Source organism: Myzus persicae, unplaced genomic scaffold (assembly GCF_001856785.1).
Source record: "Myzus persicae strain clone G006 unplaced genomic scaffold, MPER_G0061.0, whole genome shotgun sequence".
Taxonomy (NCBI): Eukaryota; Metazoa; Arthropoda; class Insecta; order Hemiptera; family Aphididae; genus Myzus; species Myzus persicae.
This window is the reverse complement of record NW_019101674.1, coordinates 798,471-816,253: the sequence shown is the minus strand read 5'-3', so window position 1 is coordinate 816,253 and position 17,783 is coordinate 798,471. Positions and strand designations below refer to the sequence as shown.

Genomic DNA, 17,783 nt, shown 5'->3' with positions numbered 1-17,783 from the left:
ATACCTATATACACCCATATTATATTGTTTCCAAGAACAATAATTGTTTTAACGACAAAATAAAACGCCACGTCATCATCATTAACCAATTGAATCATAGTATTTTATTAAAACGTTAATAGTATAATATAATTATTATTATTATTATTCCGATGTTTTTTTTTTACAATTTGATTCGATACATAAACGTGTCAAGGTAATCGTCGCCGGATCAAGGAAACCGGAAAATATCATTTAAATCCCAAAGTGTGACAACCAAAAACTAATTGTTTATAATATATGTATATTTGTTAAATCAAACAATATACTTTATTGTATAATAAATAATATTTTTAGGTGTTAAAGTTATCATAACAGTAGAAATAATATGATTTTTTAAAATGAAAAAATAATATGCTGGTTCGCTTGACTCTCGTTTCGGCCCACTTGATTCACTCTTCAATATTCTGAACTAGAAACAGAGAAAACAATGCTATATAATATACCTAGTGACGTTAGTATTAGGGAAATTTCCAAGAAAAGTTTTGTATCGTAAACGAACGTGTTGTTATTAGGTTAAAATTTTTAAATTTCGAACGTTCCCGGAAATTTCCTTTCAGAAATGTCTGAAATTTGGCATTACTATTGGGTACTATAATAAGCACATGATATACTATTAATTTTAGACTTTTGCGCAACTTTATAATTTACAATAATATTATAGTATTGGGCAATTCGTATGACGCTTACGAGTCTCAAGTTGACTTGTCGAGATCCAACTGCTTGTTCAAACATGCCATCACAGTGTACGAGTAATTGCACGTCGCTATTACCTCCTTCGACACAAGTAAGGCTGCAATCAATAAAATATAAACATAATTATAAACATATTTACTAAAATGTCGCAGGCAGATGAACTTGAACAGTTATTACACGATATTATGACGTGCAGAAGAGTGTTATAGTAGAACGATATTGGTAGTGGTGAACAAAGTTTCCGGGACGTGTGTAGATTAAACGAGTAAAATGCGCGAAAAACAAAACCCTGTGTCGTTGTTTGCAACAGAGAATATTATGAAATAGTACTTATTCGTCCATTGCAAACAAAGCAGTTATAATATTATGGTATATTATTGTAATATGGTAGTTGGTAGCATATCATGGCTTATGGTTGTATCGTGTTACAGTGACTGAAGCTGTGCATTTATTAATATAATATCAAAATCAAGCTTGAGTCTGGAATTTGTTCGTTCGGGTTGACTTTCGACTTTTGGATTGAGTATAGTTACTTGTATATGATCACGAACAAGTTATAGGAGCAAAATGAACTCGAGTTAGAAAAAGTTAACATTAGCAGTTTGCAATCAATATAGTTATTACAATATTACTATTGAATTACTTAAATTATTACTATTATTACAATATTACTATTGAATTACTTAAATTATTACTATTATTACAATATTACTATTAAAGTTAAGGAAAAATATTGACTTAACTCTTTTAAAAATAAATGCGTTCATTCTTTTTAACGCTTGTTATACATAGTGATTGTGCAAGTTTCGAATGCATTAAATAATAACTAAGGGAATTAAAAATGCACCTTGACTATTCCTTTCTATTGCACACTAGCTGTAATGGTTTAGTTTAAGCAATAACATTACATTTGTGTTAATTTAAGGAATATTTATTTCTTTTTTTTTCATTAAATTAAAAACATTCATTAAGATAAAATGTCTCATTGTAGGTATACTGTGTGAGCAATGGAAAATAATTAACCTATACTTTTTTAACTGCAGTTATAGATAAGGAAACATAATGACCGAACGAGAACATGACGTTATTGAGAATTTAGTACGATCTTTTTATCCATAAGCACTTGTGAAGTTTGGCGAGAAAAGAAGTAGAAGAATAGTTTTCTTGATCGTTTAAATGTTCTTCCTGACCTTTGGTCACGCTCATTAAGTATTGTTATTTATTTTCGAAACGATCATCGATAAATCACACTAACACACAGACCTACATAATTTCGTTCAAACACTTTTCCGTCCACCACCGACTAAAATATTATTATTGTGCCACAATAGAAGTGATACATTAGAAATATTTGCATCACCTTCTTCATAACACTTGTTGTTTATAGCCTCAATCTTCTCCGTAGACCACTCCGACCAGTATTTCTTCAAACCCGCTTCCATGCCAGTTTTGTTGTACGAACCATCGTCGTTTAGCTAAAACAACATAATATATTACAACAAATCACATTTTAATTTTTAACGAGTCACAGAGTAAACGTATAAGAAAATGACTAAACGCATAAATTATTACCAGTCCTAGTTTGGTGATCATGCATTTCATCAGACACTGAAAACAAAAAAAAAAAAACAAATCAAACAGTTTAAGTAGTTGTTTTTTTTTTTAGACATTTTGACCCATATTCATGTGGAAGAAAAAATCCGACGTTATAGAACCGGAACACTTTTTTTGGAAGACCAGAGATCGAGATCGGAACCGAAGTTTTGAATTGGAATAATTTGGATTTTACACATTATCAATAACCAATTGGTATATTAGAAATAAGATATTTTGTTATATCTTACAATTAATTGTGACTATACTTAAGTTATACTTTCATTTTATTTTTTGTTATTAAAGATAACCTTCTGCACCGTGGCCATTACGATATAATTTTTATATCCCGGGTGATTTACCAAGCATATTCATCTCGTTTCTATTCTTCAATAAAGAGGTTATTCAAAATCTGATTTTTTGAATTTTTAAATATACTTAAAGACCATAATTTAAAATTCTCGAGATTTTTCGTACTAGGTACTTAAAGAGTGTCCCGTAGAGGTACAAAATTTCGTTTTTCAAATGAGAAACTTTTTTAATGTAAATTTTTTAGTGGATAATTTCTCGTTTGAAAAATAGAAATTTGTAGGTTACTCCATAATTTTAACAAAGACATTCAAGAATTTAAAAAAATGGCCTGAGCAAAACATTTAAAAATTCTAATAACCAGAATTTGAATCAATTAATTATTAATGGAAAGTATAGAAATGAGCATGCTTGAAGAATCACACTGTATAAAGTATTATTATAATAGTTTGGTTTTCACTTTTACTGCTAACCCAAATTTATATAATAATAACAAAATATGACAGACATTTATTATATTTATAATCATAAAACATGTTTAAATTAAATTTAAAAAAATAAATCTGTGTAATTATTACTAATTCGTAAAGATATTGAGTTAGAAATGGCTATAGGAATTTAACCTTAATTTTCTATTCTAACGAACCAAAATCTATAAATTCATTTAAGTCGCTGGATCTTATAAGTACAAACAGCCTCTCAATACAAATTACAATTATAAGCTATTAAATTTATTTAATTAATAACCACAGAATATAACTGTATTCGTTCTGTTCGGGACATAATATTATTTTGACAACAGTTTTATTTCACGAAATCAATTCATGCTTTATTGTCCTCGGGACACATTTAATAAAATATTGAAATCAATATCTACTTAAATCAATCATTTTTACGGACTTAATATTTTTATTTACCGGCCCTGAGTCATGTTATCTAATAGTGAATAGTATAGTAGTCAATTAACTGGGAATGGATATTCACAATAATTATTATTTACCTTTCCGGTTTCTGTAGTTGGTACTTTGTAGGATTTGACTACGACGAGGTCATCTGATGAATAAATAAGAAAAACATGGTTTAGATTAGTTTTCCAATCAAATAGGTACTTATACTGGTAAGTTTTTTTTTTTTGTAAAATTCCAACAGTAATATCACGACGATTAATGTTTTTCGCCGAACGCATAATACCTACTGTCAATAATTATACAATATCGATATTATGGTTCTACGAAACTTAGTGAGCCATTCGTTCTATCCTAATATAGTTGATAGCCATTAATAATATTGTTGTTTTTAATATTCGTACCCGAGACAATATAACACAGTGTAGGCTTAATATGTAGTTATATTATGTACGTAAATAACTATAACCTAAAACTAACCTAAAACTACTAACGCATCGTAAGGAACCCTCGATTTTCTTTCAATACATTTTATAAAATAATAGAAAAAGCTTATCCGAAAAATATTATATTGTCATTATTTGATATTTCATTATAGACAAATTTGATGTTGAGCAACTTTACAGAAAAGCCGGTAGGTCCACACGACAATAGTAAAACGCGATGGTTTAAATCGTATGGCAGCTAATATTATGATAGTTAAAACGGACTGTCGCGATATCACATAGTCATATTATGTGAGTACCAGCAATATTAAAAATATCGTTTGCCAACTTTAGGTATATTATTTATTAATATTGTGTCCTTACAGCCTGTATGGACTAGACTTGTTGAATAAACTCAACAAATCATATGGTTAAGTACTTTGTGAAACTATGAGTATATGGAGGCTTATAAATGAGAAATGGACGATTTTTGAGTAAGCAGTAGTATGCAGTACTCTGTTTTTTATAAGTTAAGATACTTTTACTCTCCTATTTTACTGTCTAATTGTATAAATATGTAATTTTAGACAATCGCATAGCCCCCCCCCCCCTTTGTACAGCATGCACCCCTGACAACATACCGATGTTGAGGGACGCATTACTGATCAACCAATGTGGTCGACAACAAGCGTTCACCTCAACCTTATTAACATACTTGTGCAGTTGTATTGTGTTATGAACTACGACCAGATGTCCATCGTTATATTATGGCTGACGTCATAATGAAAAAAGAAAAAGAATGTGATTGACTAATTAAATCGGCAAACGAAATTGTTTCAACTAAAAAAAATAACCAAGTACCTATACCGCTTATTCAACAAGTATCCGTTTTCTCTGGACTATACTCTCTGTCTATATAATATAAGCTACACTACATAAACATAGGTGTAACCGGGCCTTCCAATTTGGAGGGATTGAGAGTCTAGCTTAAAATTATTTACAAATGGTTTTTTTTAAGTCTTTGTAAAAACCTTAAAACGCCTATTTTGTACGCATAAGTTTTGTTGTTTTCTACTGATCCCAATTCACCGATACAAAAAAAATATGTATATTACCGAGAAATAAAAAATTATGATAAGGATATTTTTTTAGAATAGGTTTGACATAATACTATTAAATAAATCATACACCACAATAGGATTATCCTCAAACGTTTCAGGTAGGTACATAATGTTTGATAACTCAAAAATATCTATAGGTTTAAATATTGATTTTTATACACATATATTTTCATAAAAGTCATCTACTTAAGAATTTACAGTAAAAATAGTTGGTTCCCCTAAAAAATAAATTCGTAGTTGTCGTCACAATGAAACAGAATATTTTTAAAAATTATCTTTAATTACTATAGGTAATTAAATTGCAGAGTACCATAATTCGTTCAAAATTTGAATAAACGCACCATTCAATGAAAACTTAAGGTTTAAAGGTGAGCATGATTGGTACATTTCCCAGTGTAGAACATTGATCTAAACCAATTGATTTTGTAGCTACTTAAATATTTTACAATAATATTGTATTATGCTTCGGTAAAAGAGACAAAAAGAAAAAGAAATTGTCCATCATCGTTTATAATTTGATCCAGTAGAACAAAACAACAATCGTACGGAGTAATTAAAAAGTTGTAACTAAATATATATATATATATAAATTATAAGCAATAAATGTGGAAATTGAATACAATTCGTCGTGGTTAACTTATTCCGGCCCAGTGCTGATGAAATCTAGTGAAATTATTGCAGTTGAAAATACTACATTATGTCATAAAAAACGTGCACAAATAAAAGTTCAATAATTGAATGAACCGAATTTAATTAAGCGTAATTTCTAATTACCAACACCTATTCGTGGTCGTCCAGTATCAAAACAATATTAGAACAGACGTTAATAAATATTATGCAAACTATTTTAAAAGTCATTACCCTGCAGGTACGCTAAATGATGAAACAACAATTAATACCATTATTAATATTAATACTAATTTTGTGCCCTAATCATTGAAATGTTATAAGTACATTCGATCGCGATGAAAAGCAAAACTTATTTTTCAAAACAAGTAGGTAATAACTGATGAGCTTGAAAGCGTAGTGTAAAGTGTTTAAAGGACGTCGCACCCAAGCTTGTGCCCTTAATTTTATAGTAACGAAAAACATGGACGGTTTTGTCATTCATTTGAATCCATTTTATTCTTATTATATTTTGTAATATTAGAGTAAATTGATTTATCAAATTTAAAGGTGATGCTATTATCAAGGGCCCCCGTGTAGGGTTTTTATGAGCATTTTAAAATTTAAAATTACTTATAACTTGCCATCAGTAATATTATTATATAGCATATTATAGTATACGTTGATAATTGGAACGCTGATATTTAAGATTAAGATTATTTTTTATTTTATTCAACCAGTCACAATGATTTCTAAGTACGACTCAAATCTGATTCATTGTACAATTCATACATGTAACATTATAATATTTTATTCTTTATACTTATTTGTTGTTTTTCGTAGTTAATAATATGACACAAATTTTTTTATGAAAAATATTTTGCTCCACCACCTCCGCCGTATTAATGCCTATGGAATATAAAAAAAATGAATGAATCTAATCAGGAAAAAAATAATATTAACAGCCAATAACAGTATAACACATACCATTGTAAATAGGTTTAGAAAACCATTAATTTGTATACTTTTAAGACGCGTTTAAAATTATATGGTTTTTTTTTTCAAGAATGCTAATATAAATTTTAATTTATTTCTGGTTGATAAAGATTAAAGTTTTTATTGTTATATGCAATGCAAAAACGTGAATTTTCTGTACAAAAAAGACTGACCTATAAGCGCGGAAAAGCTAAATATTATTTTAAATTTATTGTATTCATTGTATAATAGTAATGTTATAATATAGTAGTAACTCGCCACGGTACGAGTGTATTGAGCGAATTTTGAACAGCACGAGAGTGATTTGCAGATTGATAACTGAAAACTAAGTTATATTTTAATCGAATATACCTAAATGAGATTTAATTAATAATGCACCTAAGTATGTTATATTATTATTGACACACATGTAGGATTGACGCCACACGCTCAGTCATGGGTGCCCTCTATTTTAATTATTATTAATCGTTTTATCGTATTTCGTAAGAACGAAAAATAGTGTATGCTGTGTTATCAGAGATTTTTACCCCCCCCCCCCCCCCCTCCTGATTTATATTTCTGCAGGTGGCCTTGCTCATAGTGATCGACGTTTATACTTTATACATCTACAGATAACGAATGGTAGTATTCGATTTATCGAATCGTTGACGAGAACATTTATTATTATTGTAAAATATCGGATCGTATAACAGACGAACCGACGATTATAATATAATGATTGTATTTTTCCTATGTTTTGTTCGGATAACGCGTGAGCGTCGAACAAGACTTACCTCAATCGTAATCATTACAGGGTCAGGATGTTTATAGCTTTCTCGTTTTATTTTTTTATTTTAGTTGTGCCCATCGCAGTTCAAATCATGAACACTTTTGTCGTATGACGTATAGGATCAGATATATTAGGTTTTATTTTGCATATTTTTTTTTTTTTTTGTCATTTTTGGCCATATGTTAATTTTTTTTTTTATGACATTTTATAATTTTACGACTTTTTTGTAGGTAATTTTTATAAAAATAGTATAGCTACGTAGTAAGTCAAATTGTATATATAATTGACGTAAAATGTCATATTTAATTGTTTTGAAGGCATACTTTGATATTTTTTGGAAATATTTTAATACATTTTTTAGAGTTGCTTAGGGCTGGGATATTTATGTAGTGTCAATATTTTATTCTGTTATAAAGTTTAGCTACGATAGTTGAAAATGTATTTTTGGTGATGCTGATTATTTTATGGATACCTATATTTTTGTTTTCCTTTTTTTGAGTTATTCAACATTTAATGTTATTTTTCGATGTTTTTTAAAATTTTTGGAACATTCATTACAATTTATTTAAATGCGCAATTTGTAGCAAAAATAAATTGTCTAAAAAATGCATTGTCTTAATAAAATGTAACATATTAGAGGTTTCTGCAGACTGCAGTCTATAGTGTCAAACGCATAGTAACTAGTAGGTATGATGCATGCATTCATTATTACACACTGACCACTGTTACCATACCTGAAGAATAGTTAGAGAAGTAATATTAGAAGTATTTATATACTTTTATAATTAGTTATTAGTTATTACTATACATATCATACCATTATTATAGCAGGGGCGTACCTAGGAATTTTTCAAAGGGGCGTTTCAAATTTTTTGAACATGTAAAAATATTACACAATCAATGGTTAACACCTTATGCATTTTAAATTCTGTCAATCCATGGGGGTCCAGACCCCCTTGGGTACGCTCCTGTATTATACTATCTTTATAATTTTGAATTGTCTTCTGAAAAAAAATATCACCACTTGTATGTTACGTTACCATTAGGTATATAATTTTTTTTAATGTTAGAAATACATTTTTGAACGTATTTTTTATGTTTTTAAGACATTTTTTGCTATTTTAAGGGCATTTCAATCTCAGCCCAGCCTAATAATATCATCATTATAATCGTTAATAGAAATCGTTAAATTATTGTTCCCGAAAAAAATATTTTAATCTACGTGACTGCCGACATTCATTCGTATACGATTATTATAATAGAAGACTGCCTGCTGTAGTATTATACATTAAATCCAATCGCACTATACACTTTCGGTATGAACGAGTCGTAAATGTCATTTGTTATAATATCGTTGTCGTCTTGTTAAACGTATGTGGCCTAAGTTATAATAGATGTCACGAATATTGAGCTCAAAAACAACGCGTACTCGCTTATTTATATAGCCATATAGGTTAAAATATAAGCGGAAATGCCAAGCATTAACCCACATAACTGACGAAATTTTGATTTTAAAAGTCATAGTAAATAAACACATTCTATCCGAGTATCGCGAATGTGTGTATTACGCCATCACGCTGCTGTAATTTGTAATGGCAAAGTTCATTATGAGTTTCACTTATTCAGGTAGTGTAATACGAAATTATTAAGTGTATTTTGAAAAAAATGACTAATAACATCGATACTATAACCTACACATTTCCGGGTCTTAGATGAAAATAACAACAAAAAAAAAAACAAATTCTTCAGAAATGAGAAGAGCTCTAAAAGCCCTTTGGTTCATGCAAAATGAACAGCAACACAATGACTGACCTACATGGTCATAATAATGGTTTGATAAAATAATGGTTATCTGACTAAATAACCTTACTTATGTCAGCGTATAGATACTCAATCGACATAAAAAAGTCTAAATAAATCCGAAAGAGCTCTTCATTTCAATCGGCGAAAAAACATCAAGACATTTTCCTAATGGCCAACCAGAATGCAGCTTATATGCAAATTTATTTCTTATTACAGGTATCTAATATATTATGATCACATAGCGTAAACGATAACTTTATCGCTCATGGTTTATAAGCATGTAATCGATTGATTTAATAATTATTGTAACATTGTAAGGGCCGTTAAGCATGTTGACACAATTCATTTTTATGTAATAATAAAAAAAATGACTAATATTTAGAACAATATTCTTACTATTATAATTAGCCATTAGGTAATAACAAATTAAAATTTATTTTAATGAAAAGGCCGAGCCCAGTCGCGTGTTAAAATGTAGATCCATTCCTAGACAAATAATTAGATAAATTTACTTTACCTAAAATAATATGTAGCTTAATATTTTACACAGTACTTTTTGCACCACAAACATTAATAATTGCGAATTATTATATTCAAAATTTAATGGAATGTTAATTGCCAAACAAATGTATAAACTAAGATCTTTCGACCCCGCTAAAAAAATAAAATTAAATAAGTACTAAGTACAAAGTAAATAAAATTGTTTTCTACAACTTTGATGTTGGAAACAGTAAATATTATTATTTTTTAAATGTAAATTTAACGTTTTGTTTGTGTTTTACAGAACTTATCTCTAATAGCCGATAGGTGATATAAACGCAGCCTATGATTGTTTTGTTTTTCATTGAAAATGTGGTGAAAGAGAATAATAGATGTATGACTTGAATCCGCAAAAAAAATGGAGCCCTTCGAGTGCCATAAAAAAAACAAATGTTATGTTATGAAAATTGGTTTAAAAGAAAAATTTGAATTTGAAAATAATTTCAATTAATTTAGTTATTTTTGCAATTTTGTATAATACGAATAATTGAATTAAAAGTGTTCTCATTGTTTATTTTATAATTATATTCGTGATGTGGATGACGTGTTGGGTTTTGCGACACTAAAAGACTATAGTAATACCATATTATTGTTTGTCGATATATAATGTGCACTTGAAAAGTTGAAAATATTATCAACATGTTGATACAATGTTGTATAAGTAATAATAATGTATTTAATTATATATATAAACGTATAATGTGATCGTAATGATTGTATACATTATAACTACCTGCACACTCCTCTACCCTTATTGTAATTCAATATTATAATCGCAATAAATTACCAACGAGTATTATATTAATTATGACAATAAATTAATTGCAGTGAATGCATTTTTTTTAACGAAGTTAAATGTTTTAGTTTTAGATGATAGCATGAAATAATTAATAAATTATTATCGAAGATTTTATACACACTTCGTTATCGCATACCTAGCTAGGGCAAATATAATCATATTATTTGTATACGCTATTATAATATTATACATATTTATCTCGCCGATGTTTTGATCAGTTGTAAAAAATCGACACGTGGCTTAGGTATTGGAATAGAGAATTTTTTTTTTAAATAGTAAAATTAAATAATTTAACCGTGGAAATTTAAATTTATTAAAACTTCTGGTGTAAATGATAATAGATATTGAACAGTTTATTATGGTACTCGATTAATGCAAATTGCAAAACCATTATATTGACAAAATTGAGCCAAGTAGGTACCTATACCTACTCATCCAGTTATTTGGCTGAATAACTAAAATATAAGTGCCCATTTCCCAAGTATTAGGTAATAAATCATATTATATAAATATTGTATATAAATTGTATATATGGTATAATTATTATAAGCTAAATAGATACGTTCTTCATCTTCAAAAACTAAGTCAATCACCGTATATATTTTGGCCACTCGTGTGCCTTCTTGGCTACCTATACCTATAATAATATTGCCTGAGAGGAGAGAAACTTTTTGCATATTACACCCATAATTAATAATAATTAGCTTATAACAATTGGTATATTGGTGTACAAATTTCAAGTCGCGATAACATGTTTGTCTAAATATTGTAATATTAGATATATTACAATAATATATATACATTGTTTTTGTATATATATTTATGATATTATATTGTATATTTGTGTATTTTTATCAATTAGGTATTATTGTTGTTTTTACTGATCGATATTGTTTCTGTGATAAAAACTACAGTTTAAGTTATTACTTATTTATAATGAAATCGTAACCGGAAATCTGAAATATTTTGAATATTATTACAGATTTGGTTTTAACGTATAAATTATTAAATATACTGTTGGCGTTATGACTTGAAATAACCATGTTTAATGACAATTTACACGATTTACTGTTACGAACAACATCAGTTATATCACACATTATAAGTAATATTTAAACTGTATATTATACTACTCGTATTTGTTTGTAAGTCATACAAAAGTTAAGCAACTTAAGCCCAATATAGATTACATGAACCAGAGAGCATAGCTGATAATATAGTTAAAATATTTTCAATTATAGATCTATAATAGCTATTAGTCCCTATAAGTGCTGTTCGTTGTGAAACCAAACAATAAATTAAAGCAAATCAATAAATCTGCGGAATGTAGTTTGACGATAAGTCGATGAACTGTAGTGAGCAAACAAATCGTTCCAATAATATTAGGTCCTAATTATTATCTCTACTGATTTTATTTACTATTCACGATTTTTGTTTTTACTTTTGTATATAGTTTTCACCCTTATTGGAATCTGAAAAGTTCGAAACTAGAAATTATAATTTACAAAATATCAACAGGACTCGTAATCGTATAAATCCTGGAGAAGTTGTTTTCAGCTACAAAAAAAAACCACCCCTCACAAGGATCACAGACGTAAGCCAACTTAATTTCAAATGGACATAAAATTAGCTGATAATTATTATCTGCCTACATATCCATGAAATAAACGTTTCAGTGAAGTTTTTTCGATATTTTTTTAATCGTTAAACAGTTTTTTAAAACAATATTTTTTCAATTATTTCTCTACGTATCTATCTAACAAATTATTGCATGTCAGCGAACAACGAATCAACAGACAAATTAATGCTCTTATCTGAGCCTCGTGGCTGCCATGAAAATGTGGATAATATCTATCATTCAATCATTAATATGACGTCAGTTGTTGTTTATTAATTTATTATTATTTTATTTATTTAACGAACTAAGTCATTATTAATTTCGATTCTCGGCGGTGCTGCATAATTCGCTTTACTGCGTGCAACGGTTTTTCTTTTATAAACACGTGCTGATAAATACAAATAAAATACCAGTACACATAACACCAGTGCACCACACTCGGAAAAGGTTTTGAAAAAATTTGAATAATAATAATAATAAAATATAGGTACCTACGGTGTGATCCATTTAACATAAGATACTCATTATATCTGTAAGCACTAACGTTTTTGAAAATACTTTTTTTACCTACATAATTTTAAGTCGCTACAAAATAATATTTTTTGAAGAAAAATACATTTTTACTGTCATCATTTTTTTAAAGTGTTTAGGAACCTCTTGAATGACAACATCTAATTTTTATTTCATATTCTGCAACAATACTTTAAAAATATCCTGCAATTTTCAAAGTATTTGGATCTATGAAAATTATATTTTAGACAAGTAGTTTGATAATTATTAATTATAAATATTTATAGTTAAGTTATCATTTTTTTTTTAATAGTTTTTGTAAACCGAAGGTCTTATATTAAATTATTAATCCGGATTCGGTATACGGTATACCTATAACGTATAATAAGTTTTATCGTCAATAATGATAATTTAGGAAATACCTAACTACTGTAAGTTCCCTGTTTGACTAGGGAATATCTAAAATATAAAATAAATAACATTTCACAGGAATTATGGAAGTTTTCAGAAATATAGTGCAGACATGTAGTCAATTTAATGTATAGCTTAATTGTATACGTTCTTCAAAACATTTATAAGCAATTTTTTATTATTATAATTTTAAATGCGATAAAGTCAGCCCGAATAGCTCAATTTGTGCATACGTTTCCAAGTATTACAAAATTTTTTAGGTACAAAAGAAGATAACTCATAGTAAAGCAGTGGGTTTAGAATGTTAGATAATGTTACTATCATATTATTATTATAGCCGAGGAATCACTATTAATATTTTTCCAGGCCATTCAGAAAATATAATTCATTAAGTTGTACGTGGCCATCAAAATAAAATGTAGGTAGTATCTCACCTTAACCTAACATAAAGAAAGTAGAGACAAAATAAAATGAAAAGCTCATTCAATTTGCCATCAAACATAATAATAATAAATTAGTTTCTTGTTTGCGTGCCAAATAATTTTCATTCACATTTCATGGGCTATAACCTAACTAGGACTCCAAGGATTTTGAAAAATGTAACAGCAACATTAAATGTATAGGTATTATAATAATAGAAGTACATTTCTCCAACCCCACCCATTTCGATTTTTCAACTTCTCCCAACGCCAATATTTAGTGCTCCATTCCTGCCAATTCCTGCCACAAATCCCAGAATTCCTGCTCAAAAAACGCTCCCGCAATTAACAAAAAACAGTGGATGGAGTGGGAGAAACGTTTTCTTTGTTAATTGCAGGGGCGTTTTTTGAGCAGGAATTCTGGGATTTGCGGCAGGAATTGGCAGGAATGGAGCACTAAATATTGGCGTTGGAAAAAGTTGAAAAATCGAAATGTACGTTAATAATAGTCGTGTTCAAAAATGTAGGGTAACTGCAAAGCTTCCAGTGGTCGATTCACGCGTAAACAGTGGTTCTCTTTATTTCGAAAACTGTTTCTAAGGACTGGATTTATTTATCATATAATAAAAAAACAAGTATTACACATGCAGTTTGGTTTGATTTCACTCTTACAGAAAATAAGATGATAAAGATAATAATAACAATAGGTCCATGAAATGTGATAATTGTTTTAATAACCCCTTACAAATCTTTACCACCAGCGATTTTTCGGGAAATCGACTATTATAAGTGTATCTATCGTGCTATCAATAAAATTTGTAACTCAAAATATTATATGCAGTTGTTTGTCAAATTATATGTAAAATACATTTTAACGGTGATCAATTTAAGTTGTATACATAATATTTTAATTGAAAACATTTTATTTCCCCCTTTATTATGACATTATCTAAAGAACATCAGCTATTGATCCTAAATCCTAATGGATCAAATATATTAATATTTTTTAGAAATCTTAGAATTGTTTCCTACATTTATTTGGCATTGTCAAAAATGACGAGGCAATATTGTCAATCAATAATACCTTCATACAACAGGCAATTTCAGTGTTACCTAGTCATTCATTGCGATTGTCATTAAATACTACATCAAACCACTCGAATGTAGAACTTCTGAATAACCACAACCGGTCGTATAAAAGACAATAATATAAAACTTCATATTTAACAAGTAGCCACGAATAAATATAATAACCTCAAAAGGTCGTAAATGAAACGAAAAGGCTATGAGGTTCGCGCGTAATACCAGACGATATAGCGTCTGCGGGACGTATACCAATCATCCGATCGTGTATAATATATAATTGTGGTATTGATTCGTGTGGGTACAAACAGGCTGATTCACCAACCATTATCGTCTTTCGAAATTAACTATAAAAAAATCGCTTATTAATAAGTATGCTTGGAAAATTAAAAAATCCGAATTTGGCTAAACAATCTGTGCATTATTTGAGGATAAAAAGATATTATTAAGTTTCTCTGCAGTGTTTAATACCGAGCAATTATTAACAATCATTAATTTGAAAAGTATTAATGTTTCTGATTTTGTTTTAAAAATATATTGATTTCATAATAAAACAACATTTTTTCAAACATTTTGTTTTATAATAATAACTATTCAAACCACCAGTGTAAAAAAAGAGGTGATCAAAAACGTTCTCGAGATAACTAATGTTTGATATCGAAAGAATCACTCTATACAATACGGGCATGCTCAACCACGGTGATCAATGGTGATTCGCGACGTTGATCGATAACTATATGTACGTCCTGCATACTATTACCAACGTTGTGGTAAACGTATGGTATCTGCGGTATCAACGAGGGCGTATCATCATCATAATAATATAACAGGTTTTGTCATGGTGTTAGTTGATTATCCGGACGTTTGGTCGATTTTATAACTCCGACCCGAGGCAGTGATATAATACTATAATGTCATAAATTTGCTACTTACCCACAAATATTTATAAAAATATTTTTTTATATTATAATAACGATAACAATATCGTATAGTATAGTAAACGATAAATGGACCCGATTTTCGGGTTGCCGTTCAGTTTTGTGTTTGAGTTATATTTTTGTCCTTATATTATTATTATTCTAATTTTTTTTTCGATTTCATTTCGAAAAAAAAACTTAATAACCGCAGGAAATGCGTTCGGAAACGCAACCGAATATAACAATGTCGACGACGAAACGGTTTTTACCTTCGCTGGCATTGCACGCTTTTCCGTAATAATCGATTTGTTCCGTCGAAAATCGCCCCTGTATACACAAACATACACACATTAAAAATAATAATAACAATATAACGAAAATATTATGTATTTACTATTAAAAATATATATAATTTAAAACAAACGTGGCAAGTGTACCTATTAGACAAATATAATTATAGGTAAGTATACAAGATGTACCTATCTGGACGATGTGGCAGATACAACATAACAATTACCTACTATAACGAGCAATTGAATTCAACCAAATACTGTTTAGTTTAAACATGGTATCGGTGTTCTTATATTATTGTACAACACATTGTTATATTATTATATTACTGGTGGTTTACAGATGATGTTGATCAATCTTGTGTCCTTCACACTTCAGTACTTAATGTAGATAATTATTCTAATTCTGCTCCTTAGAATTGTTGAGTATACTTAAAGAATAAACACTCTAAACTCCATAATATTATTTAATTATTTAAATGGAAATCGCCAGAATCAACTATAAATTGCTAATCAGATGCTTATTTTTAAAAACGTTGACCCACCTAAATCAAATTTTTAACTAGTGCCTACTTTCTGTATTATTAGACCTTTTCTTAAAAGCATGTGGTAGTTTCTAAAAATAGCTACTTAACACGAAGTATAAAATATAATATCTGATATTTTAGCTAGATATTTGACAATTTTTCAAATTATAGGGATACAATTTTAAAAAACAACGAAAACCAGCAATATTTAGGCAACGGCCTAATTTATTTTGCTTTTTTGTTGCAATTCAAAACCTAACAGTGTTGGTATAATATACTCGATATTTTCATAAAATAATTGTATTAGCATTTCTAAAATATTCAATAACTTTTTTAACCTATCATAGATGATTTAAATTGTTGACCCTTAGATAAGCTGCAGGGCAATGAATGTATGTATATATTTTTTATTTCTTTTTTTGTATCTAAATACATTTTTCTAGCATAAAAAATTCCATTCACTTCGAAAATAGTTTCTGGAATATTAAATCGGTTAGTTTGTACTTTGGTGACCATGGTCACCAAAAAGTTATACCTTCTCCTCTCAGAATCGTTTTTTATTGTAGGTCTACGATGATATTTGACCATTGAATTTCAAATTTAACACATCCATTATAGTGACCTACTCAATGACGAGGTTGTAGGGTTCCTACATACTTGACACCTACTGTACAACAAAGTTATTACCTACTTGAGTGCTTTTTTTCAACATATTATGTTGATAAATATTTTTATACGTCAACAATTTTGAAGATTTAATACATGGTTCCTCATAAGTTACATCAGTTACAAATATCAAAAACACAAATTCACAGAAAAAATAACCTCTTACGTATAGGTTCCTATATATTACAATGTACGGGGGATAGAATTTAAATCAATCAATAAAAAAATACGTGTATTTTATTTAAACAAAAATAAAAAAATTACTTGTTTAAGCCAGATTTTTTTTTAGCTAGTCTTAGCTTGTCCGCCTATGCTAAACGGGGTGTATCCTTCGCGTCATAGACCTCACACTATAGGGATAGTCTTTAAGACTCTATGATCGTAAGAATGTTTCGCACTCAGAGCTTAATGACTGCAAAGAATAATTAATACTTACGTAGCCACATGAAATCAGCATCGCAATACCGAACAGCAAAGTTATGTAAAACGTCGACGAAATCATTTCGCACTTTGATTGTGAACTGTAGAATTATTGTCGTTATTATCACTCTGTCGTGACACTCCGCCGGTAGAAGACTATGCGCGTTGTTTTATTACAATATTATAATAATATACATTATATAGGTAGGTACAAATTGAACAGCCGTCCAGACAGACTTTGGAGTTTGCGATTGTGTGAGTCGTGTATAACATACAAAGGTTAACAATAAGCTATCTACGGGTCATTCGTTTCGTCTGTGA

General features: G+C 29.0%; 1 protein-coding gene across 2 annotated transcripts; it reads right to left on the bottom strand.

The window, feature by feature from the left end:
- Positions 1–247: 247 nt before the first annotated feature.
- On the bottom strand, positions 248–17,722 carry LOC111030023. 2 transcript variants are annotated; one of them, XM_022309327.1, is made up of 7 exons: positions 17,479–17,719; positions 15,829–15,886; positions 3,638–3,690; positions 2,308–2,343; positions 2,096–2,210; positions 730–832; positions 248–451 (listed from the first exon to the last, which is right to left on the bottom strand). In XM_022309327.1, exons 1-6 carry the CDS (start codon positions 17,542–17,544, stop codon positions 735–737), a joined length of 426 nt encoding a protein of 141 aa, XP_022165019.1. In that variant the 5' UTR covers positions 17,545–17,719; the 3' UTR covers positions 248–451; positions 730–734. The 2 variants fall into 2 exon arrangements, with proteins under 2 accessions (XP_022165019.1, XP_022165020.1); XM_022309328.1 differs by lacking the exon at positions 248–451 and having other exon boundaries at positions 725–832; positions 17,479–17,722.
- Positions 17,723–17,783: the final 61 nt, after the last annotated feature.

What these genes read in the sequence shown, in the direction of transcription:
- LOC111030023 (XM_022309328.1), bottom strand. Translation starts at nt 17,544, where the DNA reads ATGATTTCGTCGACGTTTTACATAACTTTGCTGTTCGGTATTGCGATG. An exon ending in TGCTGATTTCATGTGGCTAC is followed by an intron (nt 15,887 to 17,478) that starts GTAAGTATTAAT and finishes TTGTGTATACAG; the next exon opens with GGGCGATTTTCGACGGAACA. An exon ending in AGCGTGCAATGCCAGCGAAG is followed by an intron (nt 3,691 to 15,828) that starts GTAAAAACCGTT and finishes TTTATTCATCAG; the next exon opens with ATGACCTCGTCGTAGTCAAA.